This window comes from Aethalodelphis obliquidens, unplaced genomic scaffold (assembly GCF_003676395.1).
Source record: "Aethalodelphis obliquidens isolate GAN/ISIS:26980383/991018 unplaced genomic scaffold, ASM367639v1 scaffold3, whole genome shotgun sequence".
Lineage (NCBI taxonomy): Eukaryota > Metazoa > Chordata > Mammalia > Artiodactyla > Delphinidae > Aethalodelphis > Aethalodelphis obliquidens.
In genome coordinates, this window is record NW_020837947.1 from 81,620,665 (window position 1) to 81,642,507 (window position 21,843).

Here is a 21,843-nt window from a genome sequence, read left to right on the forward strand (position 1 = left end):
GAGATCTTCAACTCTAAGGCAGTTCATTTTGTCACGTTGCATTTTCAGTGCCAGAACCCGGGCTGCCACAGTGTCCAGGGATGACGCTCATGCCATAGTTTATGCGAACATCTATCTCCTGCACAATCCCAGCTGCCCTGGCCTGTCCTTTCACTCCCTCAGTGTCCTTATGACCCTCTGTCTCTTCCTCCTACCCAGCTACTTAATATACAAAGTGAGTGAAACGGAAGCTATACCTTTTCTCCCTTAATGCCTTGTTTTCCTGGGATACCGTGTTCTCCTGGCAATCCCTAGAAAATTCAGAATAAAAGGGAGAGAGCAATTAGAAAATCTCTTATTGTAATAACATTTCTGTCTGTGAGTCTTTCAGGAGAACAGAATTTTAACATGCAAACTACCTGGGAACGTGTTGATTTTGGTCTGCTGGAGAGAGAAAAACCTTAAGGAAAATATGTGGCTTGTTGTTTCAAGTGAGGTAACCTGAATGTAATGAGACAGAAACTAAATAAGGGAGACCTGAACGAAATGCCCCATCCATATTACTGCCAAAAGGCATGGAAGAACGGCTCCTGGTGGCATCACACCATGACTCAGAAAGACAATGGGGTAAATAGAAAATACGCTTTTACTATGATTTGGCAAGAAAGGCTCTTTTATTTTATTCTCTATTTTAGCTCTAGCCACTATCACTTAACGTCATTTCTTGGGCATCTTGTGGCTCCACCTGTGCCACCAGCATTATGTTTCTTTTTGTAAGATCTCTCCATTAGGTACACCTTCAATGGTTCACTAAATGGCTTGGGGGTGCAACAAAAAGATTTGCTTCATGAAGTGAATGTTCAAAGTACCAAGTGACCAAACGTGCTGAAAGATGAACCCCTGTAGGCTCAGTCAGGGAGCACGGAGAACAGAGCAAGATGTCATGGGGCTGCTCCCGAGGTGATGGGAAAAGGAGAGATTCTAACAGTTGCATGGAGGGTACTCAAATCATGGCCAGATAGAGATCAGTGTTAAGAAGTGATGGTCAAGCATTTTTCTCGTTTTGCTCAAGTGAGGATTGATAGTGAGGTTTTGGCTCCCAAGATGTCAGAAGGCTAGGGAGATTGTCCAAGGGACACAAAGCTGACATGGGGAAATGGATAGGAAAGTGCATTTATTCAATCAAAAAACAGAAGAATACACATTCTTTTCAAGTGCACATGGAATGTTCTCCAGGATAGATCACATGCTAGGCCACAAAACAAGTCTCAACAAATATAAGAGAACAGAAATTATATCAAGCATTTTTTCCAACCAAAATAGTATGAAACTAGAAATCAATTACAGGAAATAAAATGGGATAAACACAAAATTGTGGAGACTAAACAACATGTTACTAAAAAGCCAATGTGTAAATGAAGAAATCAAGAGGAAATCAGAAAACACCTCAAGACAAATGAAAATGGAAACACAACTTTCCAAAATCTATGGGATACAGCAAAAGCAGTTCTAAGTTTATGGTCGTATAGGCCTAACTCAACAAACAAGAAAAAATCTCAAATAAACAACCTAACCTCCCATGTAAAGGAATTAGAAAAAGAAGAAAAAACAAAACTGAAAGTCTGAAGAAGGAAGGAAATGACAAAGATCAGAGAAGAAATATTAAATAAAATAAAGACTCCCAAACCCCCAAACAATAGATAAGATCAATGAAACAAAGAGCTATGTTTTTTGAAAAGATAAACATAATTGATAAGCCTTTAGTGAGAGCTCATCAAAAAAAAAGAGAGAGGACACACATAAACCAAATAAGAAATGAAAGAGGAAAAATGACAACCATTACCACAGAGATGAAAAAAATCATAAAAGAATACTAGTTATATGCCAAAAAATTGGACAACATAGAAGAAGTGGACAAATTTCTAGAAACATAAAACCTTCCAACACTGAATTAGAACGTAATAGACAATCTGAACAGGCTGGTCACTAGTAGTGAAATTGAATTTGCAATTAAAAAAAACCCTACAGCAAGCAAAAGTCCAGGACTGGAGAGCTTCACAGGTGAATTCTACCGAACATATAGTGAAGAGCTAATGCCTTCCCTCCTCAAACTATTCCTAAAAGTTGAAGAGGAGGGAACACTGCCAAATTCATTCTATAGGACCACCATTACTCTGATACCAAAACCAGACAAAGACATTACAAAAAAAGAAAATTACAGGCCAATATCTCTGATGAATATAGATGCAAAAATCCTCAACAAAATGTTAGCAAACTGAATTCAAGAATTTATAAAAGGGATCATACACCATAATCAAGTGGTATTTATTCCAGGGATGTAAGGATGGTTCAATATCTGCAAATCAATCTATGTGATGCACCACATTTACAAAAGGAAGGGTAAAAATTATGATAATCTCAAAACATGCAGAAAAAGCAATTCACAAACTTAAACATCCACTCATGATAAATGCTCATCCAAGTTGGTACTGAGGGAACATATCTCAACATCACAAACACCATTTATGACAAACTCAAAGCTAACATCATACTCAGTGGTAAAAAGCTGAAAGCCTTTCCTCTAAAATAAGGAAGAAAACGTGTATGCCCACTCTCACCAGTTCTATTTAACATAGTATTGGAAGTCCTAGCCACAGCAACCAGACAAGAGAAAGAAATAAAAGGCATCCAAATTGGAAGGAAAGCAGTAAAACTGTCACTATATGCAGATGCCATGATACTATATATAGAAAGCTGTAAAGTCTCCACCAAAAAACTATTAGATGTAATAAATGAATTCAGTAAAGTTGCAGGATATGAGATTAATATACAGAAATCTGTTGCTTTTCTATACACTAATAATGAAACTATTTAAAAGAGAAAGCAAGAAAATAATCCCATATAAAATTGAATGAAAAAGAATAAAATACCTAGGAATAAACTTAACCAATGAGGCGAAAAATCTATAGTCTAAAAACTATAAAACACTGATGAAGGAAATTGAAGAAGATATAAAGAAATGGAAAGACCCTGTGTTCATAGATTGAAAGGATTAATACTGTTAAAATGTCATTAGAACCCAAAGCAATCTACAGATTTAATGCATTGTCCAATGCATTTTTCACAGAACTAGGATAAATAATCCTAAAATTTATATGGGACCACAAAAGACATCACATTGCCAAAGCAATCTTGAGAAAGAAGAACAAAGCTGGAGATATGACACACTCGGACTTCAGAGTATATTACAAAGCTACAGTAATCAAAACAGTATGGTACTGGCACAAAAACAGACACATAGCTCAATGGAACCACAGATAGCTCAGAAATAAACCAATTATTGGTCAATTAACCTACGGCAAAGAAAGCAAGAATATACAGTGGAGAAAAGACAATCTCTTCAATAAGTGGTGCTGGGAAAACTAGACAGCTACATGTTAAACAATAAGTTAGAACATTTTCTCACACCATATACAAAAATAAACTCAAACTGAATTAAAGACCTAAATGTAAGAACTGAAACCATAAAACTCCTAAAAGAAAAAATAGGCAGAACACTCTTTGACATAAATTGTAGCAATATATTTGGATCTGTTTTCTAAGGCAAAGGGAACAAAAGCAAAAATAAATAAATGCAGCCTAACTAAACTTAAAAGCTTTTGCACAGCAAGGGAAACCATTGACAAAATGAAAAGACAATCTACTGAATAGGAGGAAATATTTGCAAATGATATGACTGATAAAGAATTAATATCAAAAACATATAAACAGCTCATAAAACTCAATATTAAGAAAAACAAACAACCTGATTTAAGAAATGGGCAGAAGACCTGAATAGACATTTTTCCAAAGAAGACATACAGATGGCCAACAAGCACATGAAAAGATGCTCAACATCGTTAATCATCAGGGAAATGCAAATCGAAACCACAATGAGGTATCACCTCACACCTGTCGGAATGGCTACCATCAAAAATTCTACAAATAACAAGTGTTGGAAAGGATGTGGCAAAAAAGGAACCCTAGTGCACTATTGGTGGGAATGTAAATCGGTGCAGCCACTAGAGAAATCATTGTGGAAGTTCCTCAAAAAACTAAAAATAGAGTTACTTAGTGATCCAGCAATCCCATGCCTGGTTATATATTCAAAGGAAATGAAAACAGTAATTCAAAAAGATACACGCACCCCAATGTTCTTAGCATTATTTATAGTTGCCAAGATAAGGAAGCAACCTAAGTGTCCATCAATAGATGAATGGATAAAGAAGATGTCATATACATGCACAATGGAATGCTACTCAGCCATAAGAAAGAATGAAATTCTGCCATTTGCAACAGTGTGGCTGGACCTAGAGGGTACTGTGCTTTATGAAATATGTCAGATGGAGAAAGACAAATATTGTATGTTATCACGTATATGTGGAATCTAAAAAATAAAACAAATGATTGAACATAACAATATATAACAGACACACAGATATAGAGAACAATCTAGTGGTTACCAGTGGGGGAAAGGGAAGGGGGGAGGAGATAGGGGTAAGGGAATTAAGAAGTGCAAACTACTGTGTATAGAATAAATAAGCAAGTAGGATACATTGTACAACACAGGAAAAATAGCCATTATTTTGCAATAACTTTAAATGGTATATAATCTATAAAAGTATTGAATTACCATAATGTACACCTGAAACTAATATAATATTGTAAATCAACTACTTCAATTAAAAAAAAAGTACATTTAAACAGTGTGAGGGTGTGTATGTGTGTGTGTGTGTGTGTGTGTGTGTGTGTGTGTGAGCTGAGTAAAGCTAGGTTTAATGCAACCGGAGGACCTTTCTCCAATTGCATTATATAAATATTTTCAGCCAAAAGACTTGCCCTTTTTGGAGAATGTTGCAAGAAGACAACAACAGAAGCTTTGGAAGTATCTTACTTGCATGGAGAATTGAACCAAAAGCCATTTATAATGATGTATAATGGAAATGCTAACTTGGGTTTCAAACACTGATTTGTTAGGCTAATATTCAAAAGGACCTCGTATGACTATATGAAGATACTAATGTTCTCAACAGCCCCTGACATTAGGTGTGCTCAGTTTTATTGGTAGAGATGACCCATGCCTTTGGAAAATGTAGTATAACTCAGTCACATGAACAGATGTTGATGTTCTTTAAAACATGCTTTAGGGGGCTTCCCTGGTGGTGCAGTGGTTGAGAGTCTGCCTGCCAATGCAGGGGACGTGGGTTCGTGCCCCAGTCCGGGAAGATCCCACATGCCGCGGAGCAGCTGGGCCCGTGAGCCATGGCCGCTGAGCCTGCGCATCCGGAGCCTGTGCTCCACAACGGGAGAGACCACAACAGTGAGAGGCCCGCGTATCGCAAAACAAACAAACAAACAAACAAAAAAAACATGCTTTAGTCTCAATTTAATTTCCAAATATCAAAGACACATGCATCTACTATACATACAGTATCTCCTGGTGGTCCTCTGGGTCCCATAGGGCCTGCGGGTCCTTGTTGACCCTAAATAGAAGGTGATATGTACTTTAATTTGATAAAAATTAGATGGTACCTGAATATATGTAAAACATGGTGTGACCTTTATCTATAGAATGATCGACTTTCCACCATCCAGCCTCCTCTATATAACACTGAAACGTGCTTTGGGCCTACAAAGATAGTTTCAAGATGTTGTCATTTAAATGAGTCTGTTCTCACCAGTAGGTGAGGCCTGGATAACTTGCCTTGCCCACTGGTGGGGGCATATCACACGAATCTCTCTAGCACCTCCCAACAGCTGGTCTTTGGGTCGCTCCTGTAGAGTCCTGCGTGGGCAACTCAAACACTTCTGGGCTGCATCATTTTGGCTTAGGGAATTGAATCCTGAATCCTGTTCTCTTTGAGAATACAGCTCAGGGTCATAGATGTGGCTCACACTGTTTACTCTTAAAGCTTTTAGGATGCTATTGTGAATATGGTCTGAAAAGAGCTTAAAAATCCCATTGTGATCCATAAGGCCCAGTTACCATGTAGGTAATAAATGCGGCCAATGTGGGGATCGGGGAGATCACCATGGAAACATGATAAAGTCTCAGAACATTTGTGATGAAAATGAGTGGTCCATCAGAGTTCCTTGTTTTACACAGAAATGGCTATAACTTCAAAATAATATCCTCATTCGTCTCAGTTATTTCTTATATACCTTTAGTCCTGAGCTTCCTATTACACCAGGGGGGCTAGGATCTCCAGGCTCGCCCTAAACATATGGTGGGAAGGAAAGTGAAATGGTTATTTTAATGTTTCACAATCTCATTACATCAGAGATGCAAGAGAAGGGTGTCAGGGGATTACCTTTATTCCCTGTGATCCTCTTATTCCAGGTTCTCCCTGTAAATGAAAGAAGGACCATATGTGTAATGTTTAAATATGGATGGAGAAGAGCATCTCTAATGCTGCAATTCATCTACTTCCCCACTAGCTGACACACAATAAAGGGGAAAATTATGGAAGACATGGTGAAGTCAAGGAGGGTTCATTCTAAAATATGATTTAAAATAATTATTGCTAATACATAAACAATAATTTCCTATTTTTCTTCTCTGTAACAGTTTTTTTCCCCAATGTCACTTTTGACACTTTAACCATCATGGTCCATTAGCGGTCACTGAGTTCCCTGCTTAGCTGACACTGTTATAATTTGCTGCCAGTTCATCTTGTATCTCAAGAGAACGAAAACTGCAGATGAGGGCGAAAAAGAAAGAGTAAAGTTTAAGTTGATATGTCATGGCGATTCTACTTTCAGGTGTATGTATTTAATGGAACAAAAAAAACACACAAAAATTAAGGTTACACAAAAGAGGACAACATTGGCTATAATGAGTTTGCTTTTCTTATTTTCCATGACTTACTATTGATCCTTTCTTGTTTGAGAAATCCAATTTGTATCATTAACAAAATTTTTGAAAAAAATCTGTATCTTACATATTAATTTTGTATTTTAAATATCCTTAGTGTATACCTTTCATCACGTTCATGTCCAGTCACAAATAGTAATGGGTTAAAGAAAATATACACTACCCAAAGCCAATGTGGAAGTGTCATCACATGATAACACTTAACAAGGTTTAAAATTTCTCATTTATCAAAATAAAAGAGTCAAAATTCACAGAGGAAAAAGTAAAATGCTCAGGGAGCTGACCTTATCAAATGTATTAGACTCCAAAGTAAACATACTAGAAATCAGAGAGAAAGAAAATGAAGTAGAAAACCCAAGACAGTGATAAAACATCTACTTACTCTCTCTCCCTTTTCACCTTTTGTAAAGGGTTCACCCTAGGAAAATGGGTGGAAAACAGAATCATTTATAAACACTTTTAGGAATAATCTCTCCAAACCTAGATGTGGGTAAATCCTGCAGGCCAAACTCAGACTCCATTGCAAACATGCAGTGATCCAGAATGTCACATTGTCTGCCTATGCAGCTTAGAAGGACCATACGAAAATGAATTTAAAAACCGTTTCATATTTCCAAATGAACAGTAAGTTAATCATTTCAATGTTATTTTGAGAATCCTGAGTGGTTGACAAATTACAATGCGGTCCAAGGCCACAGCTTCCTCTTGCATGGTTCAGATAGAAGATGGTCACACACACACACACATCCAATCAGAGGCAGAATGAATGTGAAGATGCCAGAGTGATCAGTGGAAGGACATTCATTTGCATTTTTCCAGTTACTTCAGTTGGTGCTTAAAAATATAGAGTTTAAATTAGTGTTTAAAAATGCAAAATCATTATTTTAAAAATACTTTACTAATTTTCATTTTTCTTTTAATGAAAATGGCTTGAAGCAGTTAATTACTGGGTGAGTAACAGTACAAGTCTGTAGAACTGATACTAGTTCTTGTTGGGTCTAGGTATGAAGGTTCTGGGGAGAGACAGAAGCTTTGAAGGAATGCCCCTTATTAAGTAACACTGCCCCTGTTGTCACTGTGTTACTAACACCACAACCCACCCTTAACACACACACACACACACACACACACACGGGGAGGCTTCCCCTTATTAACTTCTGTTCTTGAAGGTATGTATCATGATGTCATTTAACCTTCACTACAGGGCTGTGAGGGAGATATTGTCCCATTTCAGGAATGAGGAAAGAGACTCAGAAAGTTTCTGAGTAACTGAGTTACTTCCCCTAAAACAGCATTCGTCCACTGTATGTTCCCTTGTCTATCTTGTCAATAAACTCTGTGAAGGTAGAGATATAATTCATCTTGACTATCATAGCAACTCTGGGGTACACTATTGGTGTTGAACAAAAGTTTATTAAATTAGGGAATTTAAAGTTTTACAGATATAACAATAGTAGCTGACATGTATTGAATAAAACACTTATACCTGTTTTAATCACTTTCTATACACTTACACAATTACCCTCTTGTGTCAACAGGCTGGGTACGATGAGTACACTCATTTACAGAGGGGGAATCTGAGGCCCAGAGAAATTAAGCCATTTCCTCAAGGTCACAGAATCAGTAAGAGGTCACTGATGATTTAAACCCAGGCAGCCTGACTTCAATCCCAGGCTTTGCTTGCTCAGTCTGTTTGATTTGATTTGAAATGTAATCGATTTATTATTTGAATGGAGTGAATTGACCATAAGATGGATACCACACATTTTTAGTAACTTAGTAATTTTAGTAATTTTCTTTTGCATCTGAAAGTCAAGGGCAAGTGTGAGAACCACTATGGTAGGTACTGCTGCTCTCAAAGGTCCTCTTAGGGGCTTGACCTTCAGGTCACGATCGGGAGGGGTGCGGTTACTGAACAAGCCTCGTGTCCCGTGACCTGGACACTGTGGGCCCCCATCTTCTCCCTGACGTTTCCAAGCTCCCTGCAGTTATGTGAGGCCAGGCAGCTAGTTCTGACCGTGAAATGTGTGCAGAAGTGATGCATGCCGCTTGAAGGAGCCCATTCATCATCCTCCAGTCCTGCTTCCCTGGCAGTGGTGGCTGAGAAGCTTGCACCTAGCAGATGGCGTAGCTCCTGGGTGTCAATCAGCCTGGTGACTGGTCACTGAGGGTCGTGTACAGCAGGACACCCACTCCTCCCGGCCACGCTGGGCAGGCAGCACGAGCAAGAGAAAACCTTTCTTGGGTTAAAACCATAGATATTTCAGGGCTAATTTGTTACTAGGCATAACCTACCTACTCTGACTAATATGACCCATATCTATCCAACATCATTACATCTCTTATTATTGGATAATTTCTATATATTAGGTTAGGGCTTTATATTTTTGCTTTTCAGTCTTAATTCTAAAAATCAATTTGAGTTTTAAGATAGGAGACGAAGTTAATTAGATGTGAGCAATGGGCAACATTGCTTTTGTAACTGCTTGTTTCTGATTATAGCACATTGCTTATGTAGAACCTCTGTCAAGCCACACTGACTAAAGTAACTGCTTGTAAAAGAAAAAAGAACCAAAATCAGGAGCCTGGTTATCTAGAGACCTGATATTTCGTCCTAGTTCCAATGGCTACCATCTGGGACAAGTCTTCTACATTTTAGAACCTCTTTTTCCTTATCTATAAAATCCTGGGGTTCAACCAGACGATATTTCAGCTCTGATGTCTAACCTGGTCCTGTTCTTAATTTCCTATAATGGGGAACAAAGTGCCCTTTTAAAGTACCATTCAGGCTCCTAATTCAGATCTGGATGAAGACTATTGTTCTGTTCGGGCCTTCTGGTTATTATGCAAAGTGAAGTCCACATCCTGTTCTGTATTAAAGAGGTTGAGATCACAAAGAGCTAAACTGCTCTGCTAATAATGTGAAATTTGTGTTTTTTCCTGTGGCGGGGGTGAGAAGAGAGGCAGGCAAAGACGTGTAAGGGGTGTGGGATAATTCAGGGATTCAGAGGGAACTGACAAGGAGAAGAACTGAGAGGAAAAGAAGCTGGTTTCTCCTGGGTAAGGTAGATGGGGCGACAGGTAGTCTCAGGGGGTTGGGTCTTGGTGGCAGGACGGAGAACCACAGGGAAACCCTTAGGAACTGTGACATCCTCCAGCGCTTGCTACGCAAAGCATGGTCTAGGGACCCACAGCAGGAGCACGGCCTGGGACTTTGAGAAATACAGCCACTCAGGCTGAAAGCAGCTCTTTTGTTCCTTTCCTGTTTGCCCATTTCTGTTCCCTTCTAAACTTAAAAGAACCTAAATATAAAAATGAGATCACTAAGCAATTGAAACTAACTCCTGACTTGTGCTGTCCTGAATGCACCCCATGCCTTGTCTAACCTGTTGATTCTTTTCCTAGATGAAAAGAAGTAAGAATGAAGAATTAAGCAGTTAAAATATGACTAACTCTCCTGCTGGCAGATCACGCGGGCAAGATAACATCTGAAGAAAGAGCCAGCCAGTCTGCATGCAATGGAGAAAGATGCAGAACCCAACCTCCTGCCTCAATGATTCACTGAGATTCTTCCCCTATTTTTCCCTCTAAAAACTGTCCTGGCTGAGCAGAATCTTTGGAGTTGGTCTCTTGACACAAGTCCACCATCTTCTCAGATGGCTGGCTTTTCTGATTAAAGCATCTTTCCTTTCTACTGACATTTGCCTCTCGAATTACTGGCTTATGAGCCATCAGCAGCTGAACGTGGGTTTGGTAAAAAGCCCAAGCCAGACCTGCTGAACTAGCATTGGCATTTCAAAATGATCTTCAGGTTATTTAAGTTCACACTTAGTATGAGAAGCACTGCTCTAACCCGTTCAGATTTCTCTATTCTGCTCTACAAGTCCCAGCTATCCCAGTAGAACTGTAGTAAATCTTAGGGACTGGTCTGTTATGGGTCACGTGGAAATTAGGAGAAGGTGAGTGTCAGTGTTCCAGCATGGAGGGGAGTCAGTGGGGACCCAGAGAGGTAGGTAAGAGGTGGGAGACGTGCCCACAAGTGTGGAGTATCAGGAGTGAGCGGGCAGATGGACAGGGCAGCAGACACCAGACTGGATTTGTGGGACACATGAGATTTCCCAGAGAGTCCCAGGAAGGGCTGTTACTGGCCTGGATGGAATACTAAGGGCAAGCATCATTCCTGAAGTAGGAGAACTTCGGAGTACATGAGTGACAGCACTGATTCTAAAGCTGCCTGAAAAATGACTGTCATTGCCAAAGATGCTTCATTTTTTAAAAAATTAATTAAATTATTTTTGGCTGCCATTGGGTCTTCATTGCTGCACACGGGCTTTCTCTAGTTGTGGCGAGCGGGGGCTACTCTTCGTTGTGGTGTGCGGGCTTCTCATTGCAGTGGCCTCTCTTATTGCGGGGCACGGGCTCTAGGCACGCAGGCTCAGTAGTTGTGGCACGTGGGCTTCAGTAGTTGTGGCTCACGGGCTCTAGAGCGCAGGCTCAGAAGTTGTGGCGCATGGGCTTAGTTGCTCCACAGCATGTGGGATCTTCCTGGACCAGGGCTCGAACCCGTGTCCCTTGCATTGGCAGGTGGATTCTTAACCACTGTGCCACCAGGGAAGCCCAAAGATGCTTTTATTATTCATTTGAGCTATTATGTTTAGTTATAGCATGGCAGCTTAGTGATTTTTTTTTTTTTTCTTTTTTGCCACACGCGGGCCTCTCACTGTTGTGGCCTTTCCCATTGCGGAGCACAGGCTCCAGACGCGCAGGCTCAGCGGCATGGCTCACGGGCCCAGCCGCTCCACGGCATGTGGAATCTTCCCGGACCGAGGCACGAACCCGTGTCTCCTGCATCGGCAGGCGGACTCTCAACCACTGCGCCACCAGGGAAGCCCAGCTCAGTGATTTTTAAACCCTGGGTTCTGGAATCTGCCTGCCTAGGAGTGATTCATGGTTTCAATACTTCCTAGCTGTGTGAACTTACAGAAGTTACTTAACCTCTCTGTGCCTCAGTTTCCTCATCTGAAGGATGGGGGTGATTTTTTAAAAAATGAACTAAGTGAGGTAATACATGTAAAAAACTTAGTACCTTGACTAGAGTACATGCTCAAATATCTGATCTATTGTTCCCTATGGCAGGGGCAACCAAGGTGCATGGAATTGGGGCTGATTAAGAAATATATTTTTAATTCTATCCTTTGGATATTCTTCCTCTGCTCTCAAAGCTAAAATACTTACAGATTCTCCTTTTTCACCTTTAGGGCCAATAGAGCCTGGAAATCCTGGTGGTCCAATTTCACCCTTTCAAGAAAAAGCAGAAGAAAGTTTTTGCAGGAGGCCAGGTGAGTCCTGTTGTGACTGTCAGGGTCAGAGCATTGCCTGTGCCCTTTCTAACCACGGAAGTTATCTCTTATCCTCCAAGAGGCAATGTGAAGTTCTGAATCCAGTTAGGCTATTTGCATAATAATGTTTGTCAGTGCTCCACGATGCCTTTAGGTCTTTTAGAAATCCATAATATTCATTAGGATCTTTCAAATTAATGTGAAACAAAAGTCAATTATTTTTCAAGGAAAGAACATTTAGAGGAAAAAATTATAATTTCGCTCTGCTGTATTTTGTTTTTGCAAAAAAAAATTTTTTTTGTTGTTTTAAAGATATGAGATAATTTAACTGACACAATAATCCAGACCCATTTTATTTCAGACACTTCTTTCTTTTTTCAGGTTAGGGGAGGTGGAGGGGTGAGGAGTCACAGGAAGAAAAACACATCTCTCCACTGTTTCCAGCACTTATATCACCACTTAAATGTTCGGCTGTGAACAAAGAAGGCATTCTTGTTGATGTGGGGACAGTAGCAACTTAGAAATGCCTAAGAGGTTCTGGTCAAAAATCTTGAGAAGGGATTTGTATGTGACATATAAAGGGAATTTTGAGAAAATAAAATTTTAGAAATAATACTTGTGGCAAGGAAATGTATCGTTAATTAGACTTCAGGGATGTCCCAGCATTGTGCTTCCATTTAAATGTTAACCAGCATTCCCGAATACCAGACAGTTGTTAAATTAAATGCAGCCACTAGAAGTTATGTAATGTTGGTTATTTTCCAATCTCAGGAGCATTTTTGCAAAACAATATTCACCATTGCACTTCCAAGTATATGCCTTTTTTGCCCATCTTGTTTTTTTTTTATTTTGAAAAAAATACAGAACACATAAAGTTGAATATGTCAAACCTCCATGGACCACACACCCAAGATGGAAGAAAGAAAAAAAAATTTATAACCGAAGAAGTTTCAAATTCTCTCTCTCTTCCTGTCCCAGAGAGAGCCACTGTCATGAATTTAGTACTTATGTTTTCAGTCTATATTTTTGCACTTTTACTGCATATGTGGAACCATAAATAATATGTTATTTTGGATATTTAAAACAAATTCTATAGAAGCCATTGGTTGATCTTGTATATAATATTTTGTGACTTTTTTCCCTACTCAATGTGGTTTTTAATATCCATCCTCTATTAATAGATATATTTAGATCTAGCTCATTCATTGAACCCTCAGATAGCATTCTATTGTGTTAATGGATCGGGGTTCGTCAAAGCCCTACTGATGGGTATTTGGTTGCCTCTAGCTTTTCTCTATTATAAACAAGGCTGCAATGAACATCTTTATACCTGCCCCCTGTGTGGATATGTTTATTTTTTTATTTTTAATTTGTTTGTAGTACGCGGGCCTCTCACTGTTGTGGCCTCTCCCGTTGCGGAGCACAGGCTCCGGACACGCAGGCTCAGCGGCCATGGCTCACGGGGCCCAGCCGCTCCACGGCATGTGGGATCTTCCTGGACTGGGGCACGAACCCATGTCCCCTGCCTCGGCAGGCAGACTCTCAACCACTGCACCACCAGGGAAACCCTATGTGTTTATTTTGAATCCTCAAACAACAATCTACCCAAAGTATTTCAAGTACTAGTTAATTACAGCCCTAAAACATTGTTTTATTTCTATATTTCTATCCTCATCAGTATCTTGTGATTTTAGACTACAGGAAGAGGGAGGCTGTCATATATAATGGACAGACAAATCCATGTTTTTATTAAGGTGGTGTCTAGATTTGTGGAATATATTTTGTAAATGTAATCTTGATTTTATTAATGCAAGTATTTTCCTTTATAGTGTACCACCCAAACATATAAGGTACCATCAGTTTTGCACTTACCATATCGTAGGAGAAGCCATTTTTTTCTACAGATATTGAATTCTATCCATAGTACAAAGAGGAAGAAATGGGTGGAGACATTTAAGGGGCTGATTGCTGTTGGTTTGAAAGGATAAATAAACAATTGGCCTTATACAAGTGTTAGGCTGTGCAGAGTGACCTTCCTATTACCCATCTGATGGGTGCTAAAAGCCCCAGTGCATAGGTGCGATAGAAAAACTTATGCCTAGTAAGTTGCATAAAGTAAATGTAGAAATCAAGGAAAGGGTCTAGAAATTACTATAAAAGTCACATCTGCTCAATACCAAAGGTAAGGGGAGGGGCATATACTTGGAGGAAGAGTACCTATGTTCACAGCTGCTAAGTATTTGAAGCAATGTACACAGGTCTCCATTGAAATGCAGAGGAAGGACCCAACAGAGGCTTTGGTCCATCTCTGATTGGTACGAAGGGGTGTCTGGGCTTGGAGGAAATCTAAGAGTTCTGTTCCCGTATATAAAACTCTACAAACAAAAGCATTTCACACCTGAAGCACAGACACGTATGCTGTTTTTCATAGTGAGAATGGGTGTTCAGTGAGTTATCAGTGGCTATGAGCTGAAAGACAAGTGATGAGTTTACTTAGCTTCAGGAAAGGCTGTCATTTAATTTGACACCTTGGATGCTATTTGAAAGGGCTGGTGGTGTTGAGCCTCCATCTTTCCCCTCTGACAACTGCCCTAAAAGACACCGCTAATTCCTCAGGAGTCCTTAGATATTCTGTCACCTATTCCACCGTCTCTATAAAGGAGCAGTTCTCCCCGACTGACCTGCAAACACAGCATCATCCCCTCACCAGATCCCATCAGTCTCAGGTCGTCATTTCAGTCCTGGTAGACTGGTTACTTGGATATCATGGTCTCCATCGCCATTTACCATTAAAAGCCGGTAGTGTTCCTTGGTGTTTCTTCCTGTATCCCAGTGTTCTTGATACAGGACTTGGCTGCTAACCTAGGAGTGTGTTCATCCTACTGCTGTCTGCATCTGTTCTGGTGCTTCACTGGAAGGCTGGGTTCCAAATGGTAGGCTGGTTTTGTGATTCTACTCTGCCAGAGGGGGCGTCAAGAAGTGATGTGTGATACAGCAATAAGTCACTTATGGGTTGAAATTGTACTTCTCGTTCAATCTTTTATTCTACAAGATAAATTGAGCCTCAACATTATGATGGGAGAAGCAAAGACGATCAAGACCGGGTGTTAAGGATGGTAACAGCTAACTACTAATATCAAACAGAGATAAACGATACCTTATGAGAATGAAGAAAGTTTGGAGTGGATGGATAGGAAGGAGTGAAGCATTAGTGAGGGCTTCATATGTGCCAGGTATTGTGCTTCGGGCAAGTTCATCTCATCTCATTTGATTTCAATCCTGCCATCAATTCTCTGTGTAGATGTGATTGTGTCCATTTCACAAATGAGGAAACTGGCGCTCAGAGAAATAAAGTGTCTTTCCCAAGGAGACAGAGTTGTTAATGGCACAATCAACTTTTGATGCCAAAGCCCAGGATCTTTTTAGCACTCAATGGTTCTCCACCCTGGCTGCCAGGTAGAATCACCTGAAGCTCTTTTAAATAATAGCAATATGGACCACCCCCCACTCTGCCGCCACCCCAGATCAACCATGTACATGGGCTCTGCCCCACATCAGAGTATCTGGAGATGGAACCTGAGTACTGGTACCTTCTAAAAGCCCTCAGGGGGTTCCAACGTGCAGTTGGAGCTCTGAACCACCAGAGTCCACCACAGGTTCAAGCAAAGATCTGAAAGAGCAGCTTGAAGGAGCTTTAAATTCTCACTACAGTGACCCAGGAGCAGCATTATAATTTTAAGAACAAAAGTATAGATTCAGCCCAGGTACTAAGTGAGTGTGTATGGGTAGAGGTGATTCTACTCTTCTAGCAAATGTGGTGCTTATGTTTTTGAGTTTATCATATGCATTATTTACTGGCAGAGTCTTTCTCCTTTTAATTAGAATTCTTACAAATCATTTCATATGGGCGTTTATATCAGGTTCTCTGTAGACTCTTCTGGGTTATTTCTTTGGGCAGGAAGAGGCAACAGTCATGCCACTGGCTTTTTCTAATTCCACTTAAGATTCTGAAGCAATTAGAAAAGATTTTGAGCCATAGAAAGGGTCCTTAGAGTTTGAAATACACCTGTTTGACAGCATCAAATTTCTCATCATTGAGGTCTTAAGAATTCCTAAGTAACATATGTTTCCTAATGAACATAGCAAAACCAGGGCCAGCTGTTTTGTTTCAAGAAATGAATCATCATTTAAATACTTTAAAAGTGCCACAACTCTCTTTGCTCAGCTGTCCTAAGTGACAAGCTTTGTGGCTTTCTTTTTTTTTCTCCTTAGTCTGCATGTGTCCAGCAGTAATTGCTTAAAATATAATGTGTTCCTTATGGTGGTGTAGGAATTCCGCAAGCTATTTGGTTACAGGAAATAATGCTAATGTACTAGCAGTACAATCCAAGACACATAAATGACCTTATTGCTGGATAATCAATTTCTGGGATGCCTTTTTAAGAATGTCAAGGTTTTAGTTGTTTACTTATTTGCAGGAAATTTCATTTTCAATGGTCAGTCTATAAGAAGCCCCCACTTTCTGTTGAGACTATCTTTTAGCAGTTTTTTCTGGTTACGGAGGTACGATCTTGTGAATAGATTGGCTGCACTGATTTATAAGGCACAGAAGTCATATTTTCTTGGATTCATGTCGAAATACCCTGCCCTCCATCATGAGAATTTTTACTGGGTGAATGAATGAAGAGAGAACCCCCAGGCCATGTTCCCGCAGAGTATTTCCAACCCGCTTGCCTCTGTCTGTGGATTTAACGTGCATTTTCCCCCCCTTTTTTAATTGAAGTATAGTTGATTTACAACGTTGTGTTAGGTTCAGGTGTACAGCAAAGTGATTCCATTTTACATACATATATATCTATTTTCTCCGATTCTTTTCCCTTATAGGTTATTACAAAACATTGAGTATCATTCCTGCATTTTGTTTTTCTTGACAATGGCATGTTCCCACTGAATCCAAGGTCATCCCAACTGCAGGATCGAACAGGAGTGAAACATCTTTTTGACCAGGCAAGGGCATCTGTCATCCTCACAGCTAATATAATTAAACCCGTGAATGATGATGAGAAGGCCGTGCGAATTCGTCAGTATTTTAACTGTAAAGCTATTTTGAAATAACTATTTGGTTAAACCGAGACTGTACATGATAAAACCCCACCCCAAAATGCTCCCAGGATAGTTTATGTTTGGACGCTTAAGAAAACACAAAAATAGCGAGCCTCGGGCATCGTGTCAAAGGGCCTTTCAGATGGTTTTTGCCGTCTACATGGATCCATGAAACATCTAACTAAAAACCGAAACCTGTGTCCTAATTTCATTTACCTGTGACAACTATTTCCCCTCGATGTGGATGTGTTTATTCCCTTCCTGTAGTCAGCTACTCAGGGCCTTCTCTTGGAGGCCAGGGAGGCTCGTGCCCACTGCAGGCTGACTTGGAGCCCGCAGGGCAGTGGGACTGCCCTGATGTGTGAATGGGTGTGAGTCGGTGTAAGATGTTTTTACTCAAATTTACTTCGCAAATTTGATTACCTTCTCTCCTTTTGGGCCACCAGCTCCACGCTCACCAAGGTTTCCCTAGGTAAACATAAAACAGATAAAAAGACAAAAATCCATTTATTTTTAATACATTCAGTCCCTACTGAAGCATAGAAATAGTGGGATAACAGCACAGTAACAGCTTTTTATAGATATCATTTTAATCCCGTTTGCCTCTCTCACGTTCTGTCAAATATTCCTGAAAAGCTCTAATTATTGAGACCCTACCTATCCTTGCTGTGACATCCCCCCAGGAGGGGACGCTGGAGAAATACACGTCTCCAGGGGTGAATTAGCAATACTTCAAATTAACGCCCGGCAGCCTCGCTCGGTGCCCATCCACTCCACGGATAGGACTGTCTAAGGCTAGCAGTGATACCCTTGCTGCCCAGTGTAATGGGCATTCCTTTCACTGCCCTCTTGGCTGCACTTGGCACGTCGTGACTTGCATCCCACACATTCTCCTGTTTCTCTGACCTCTCCTCCCACACCATCTCCCAACTGCTCAAGGTTGGACCTCCTCAGGACTGGGTCCAGCTCTCGTGTGGTGACTCGACATTTGGTCCCAGATACTCTTATCTACCCCGCAGCTTAGGCATCATCTACACCAAGAAAGACACATTTGTAAACCCAGCACACGTCTCCCTTCTGGGTTTTGACACCTATACCTAATTTTCTACTTGACCTATCACTCGTAAATTCTAGAAGAGATTTATATTTGACAAGTTCAAAACTGAATTAAAAAATACAACAAATACAGGCGATATAAGTGAGAAAGATGAGAATACCACATTGTTAACATTTGTTAGTCCAGAAGGGGGAGAATGATAATTAACTTCTTCCTAATATATCTCTGCAGTTTGACTTGTTAAAATGAGTGGTAATTTCATTGTATAATTGAAAAAAATCAAGGAAAGAAAGTCTGAATTCATCCTCTCCCATCTGCAGAGCTCTTTCTTCTTCCATCTGGGTGTCGTCGTTGACTCTGCCCTCCTCTGTTCCTTGAGGACAATGTCATCCGGTCTGGTTGCCTCTGTCCCCAAATCTCTTCTCTCCATTCTACTCGCCTTCACTGGGAAGGCCACCATCACATCTCGCCAGGATCATTGCAATGGCTCCCTCATTGGCCCTATAATCCACTCTTCCCCCCTCCCCACCGTACATTCTCTATAGAAGGTCGGAGAGTGATCTTCAAACGACATTCTGACCTCCTTCCTTCAAAACCTTAGCAGAGTCGTATTAAGGTCTTCTCTCAGCTCTTCAAACGGACCGAGATCCTTCCCGTCCCTCCCTGTGGTTCCCCACCCTGTCCTCACTTCTCTGTCTGGTTAGCAACCTCTCAACACTCAGGGCTCAACTACTGAGATAAAATGCTTCCTGTGGGTCTCCAGACAAGTTCCCCTCATAGGTTTCCATTGGACATGGTGTTTCTCCTTCATAATACTAACATTGAAAATGTTGTGTTTGTTTAAAAATATTTGCACCTCTTGCATTGGCATGTAAGGTCCATGATGGCCTGGAACTGAACGGCTGCCCCACGCCTAGTGCTCTACCTAATGTATAGGAAGCACTCAACAAGTATTTGTTGAATAAATATGCCAATGATTCTGACTTACATGATTTTTTCCCATTAACGTTTTTTTTAATTAAAAATACATATGTTGGTAGAGAAAACTCAAAGTACAGAAATGCTTAAACAACAAAAATACACAGAGGCACTGTTTCAGATCATTGTTGCTACAGTTTAACATTTTAAATGTGCCTCCATGTTACTCATGCTACTCCAATTAAAAATAAATAGTTTATAACTGCTGTTATTACTGGTCTTGTGATATTCTCTCATTTTTCCTACTTAACTTTGATACGAGATGTCTAAATTGAAAATAAAAATTGTCGTCTCAAAATCCCGAGCTATAAATTATTACAGGGACATATTTGAAAATGAGGTATAACACTCCAAGACTGCTCATTGCAAGAATGAGCAGTTAGAAAATGGTAGGTTGTTTGAATGCAATCTGCACAGAAACACAGAAACTCTAGGAATTTCCTGAAAATACTACCACCTGGGCCTGGAGCCAATGACTATGCACAACCCATCAGAGTCTCTGCCTAGCTCTGCTTATGCTGTGACGTGTGGGGAAGGCGGAACATGCTTTGGTCTAAGACACAAGCTGTCCAGAGGTGGTCTTTGGATTGGGAGGCCCCATGCTCTTGGCTTGCAGAGCAGAAGAGCACCCAAAGTACATTTGCTGAGAGCATCTCACAGTGTAGCACCTTGGTTTAGATTCCCCTCCTCCTCTGAACCCCGGCAACCTAAAGGGCATCAGAGATGCTTCAGGGATGAAGAAATGCCTCTGCAGCACCAAGTCATATTATTCTATCCATAGGCTGTATTGTTCTAAAATCTTGATTTTTCTGGAGGCTTTCCTATCCAGAGAAACAACATGGTATTTACTGCCTAGCAGAGTGCCATATGTTTGCTTCACTCCATAGCTAGGTCAGGAAACTCATCTAATCAAGGACCCACAGTGGCCTCTGTAGGTGTTCTCCACTCTTGGGCTAACAGTACTCAAGGCAGAGGCAAACTGGAACTTCAGCTGCATTTATTTGTTGGCATGTGAGATTCTCCTCTCCGCTTTCTCCAAGTTAATTGTACCGGATAATTACTTGGCTCTACAGAAATAATGAGACATCGTCCTTGTGTTTCTGGAGCCCAAGGTTCTGCCTCAGATGTTATTCTAATTTTACGAGGTCATTTTGTGCCTTGCTGCCATGTTATCTGAATGGTTCTCATAAACCTTTTGAGTAGCTATAATAGCTGTACCCTCTTGAGTGTGTTTGTTGAAGAGTTTCTATGGTGCAGTGGAGAAGGTTGTTGTGTGTGCTACTCAGCCTGCACATTTCAGGAATTCTGGGGAGACCAAGGTGGCAGAGTAGGAGGAGGCTGAGCTCACCTCCCCCCACAAACACACTGGTAACACACCCACATGTGGAGCAACTCTCACTGAAAACAAACTGGAGACTGACACAGAGACTCTTATACAATCAAGACCGTAAGAAGGATCCACACAAAATCTGGTAGGAAGGGAAGAGAAGCGATCAGGTTGGGACTTGCACCCATAGCGGGGGACACAGAAGAGAAGGGAGATTACATGGCCTCAGAGATCCTCCCTGGGAAGCAAGTGGTTTGAACCACATTTTGGGTGCTCCAGCCCTGGGGTCTGACGTCAGGAGGATGAGTCCCCTTAGCTGGTTTGCAGACCAGTGGCCCTGACAGCGGGGCTGTAAGAAACCTCGAGTCTGCTTGTGAAGCGTGTGCGCACACTCGCTTACTCCCAAAACAAGGCGGAGGGAGCAGATGAAAACTACCCAGGACCCTGGCTGCTTACCTGTGGCCATGCCTGCAGGTTCCCCGGCCCAAGTTGAGCACCTGGACCAGCCCGCTGGCTCTGTGGTGCAGCTCCACACTACAGCAAGGACTGCCATGGCCAAGGGGGGTGCGCAGTTGTGAGGCGATGGAGCTGCCTTAGACCTGGCACAGCATCTGAGTGGGGGGACAGTGGCCATTGCTGTCACCCCTGGAGGCAGCAGAGTGGGGGCCTCCCAGAACTCTAACGGTGCCAGGAACACCACAGCCTGCACCTTGACCCACACTGAGCGACCACTCCAGGCCCTCTTGCTCCAACACTGCTCCCCTCTGGGGCAAGGGTGGTGGTGGTTGGAGAGGGGAAAGCACACTCTTGGAGGGAACAGAGCCATCTCAGACCTGACGCTCGCGGCTTCTGCTCCAGCAACCAGGAAACTGCCCCCACTCCCCAGTGGGGTGGTGATGGTCACTAAGCAGAGGAGAAGCCCTGAATCACACCTGGCTCCAGCTCTAGCACCTCCATCTCCAGCCCCACTTCCTACCAAGGTAAGAGCGGCCAGCACACCCTGGAGGAAGACGTGCCTCAGGCTCAGGTCGGATCCAGCTCTCCCTGCAAAGCCACTGGGCACATGCAGACTGTAGAGGGAAGCTCCCACAAAAGGACACCCCTTCAAGACCATATAGGTAACTGGTTCACCTAACAGAGAAAGTTA

The 21,843-nt window shown here is 41.4% G+C and overlaps 1 protein-coding gene across 1 annotated transcript in view; it reads right to left on the minus strand.

The window, feature by feature from the left end:
- The window catches only part of COL19A1 (collagen type XIX alpha 1 chain), a 349,797-nt gene that overhangs the window by 57,600 nt on the left and 270,354 nt on the right, over window positions 1-21,843 (minus strand). Inside the window, exons 17-23 of the mRNA XM_027093224.1 lie at window positions 17,758-17,802; window positions 12,128-12,190; window positions 7,275-7,310; window positions 6,330-6,365; window positions 6,181-6,234; window positions 5,448-5,501; window positions 237-290 (exon numbers count right to left, since the gene is read on the minus strand). Of these exons, the coding sequence (XP_026949025.1) occupies window positions 237-290; window positions 5,448-5,501; window positions 6,181-6,234; window positions 6,330-6,365; window positions 7,275-7,310; window positions 12,128-12,190; window positions 17,758-17,802 (342 nt within the window). The remainder of the gene's footprint in view (window positions 1-236; window positions 291-5,447; window positions 5,502-6,180; window positions 6,235-6,329; window positions 6,366-7,274; window positions 7,311-12,127; window positions 12,191-17,757; window positions 17,803-21,843) is intronic.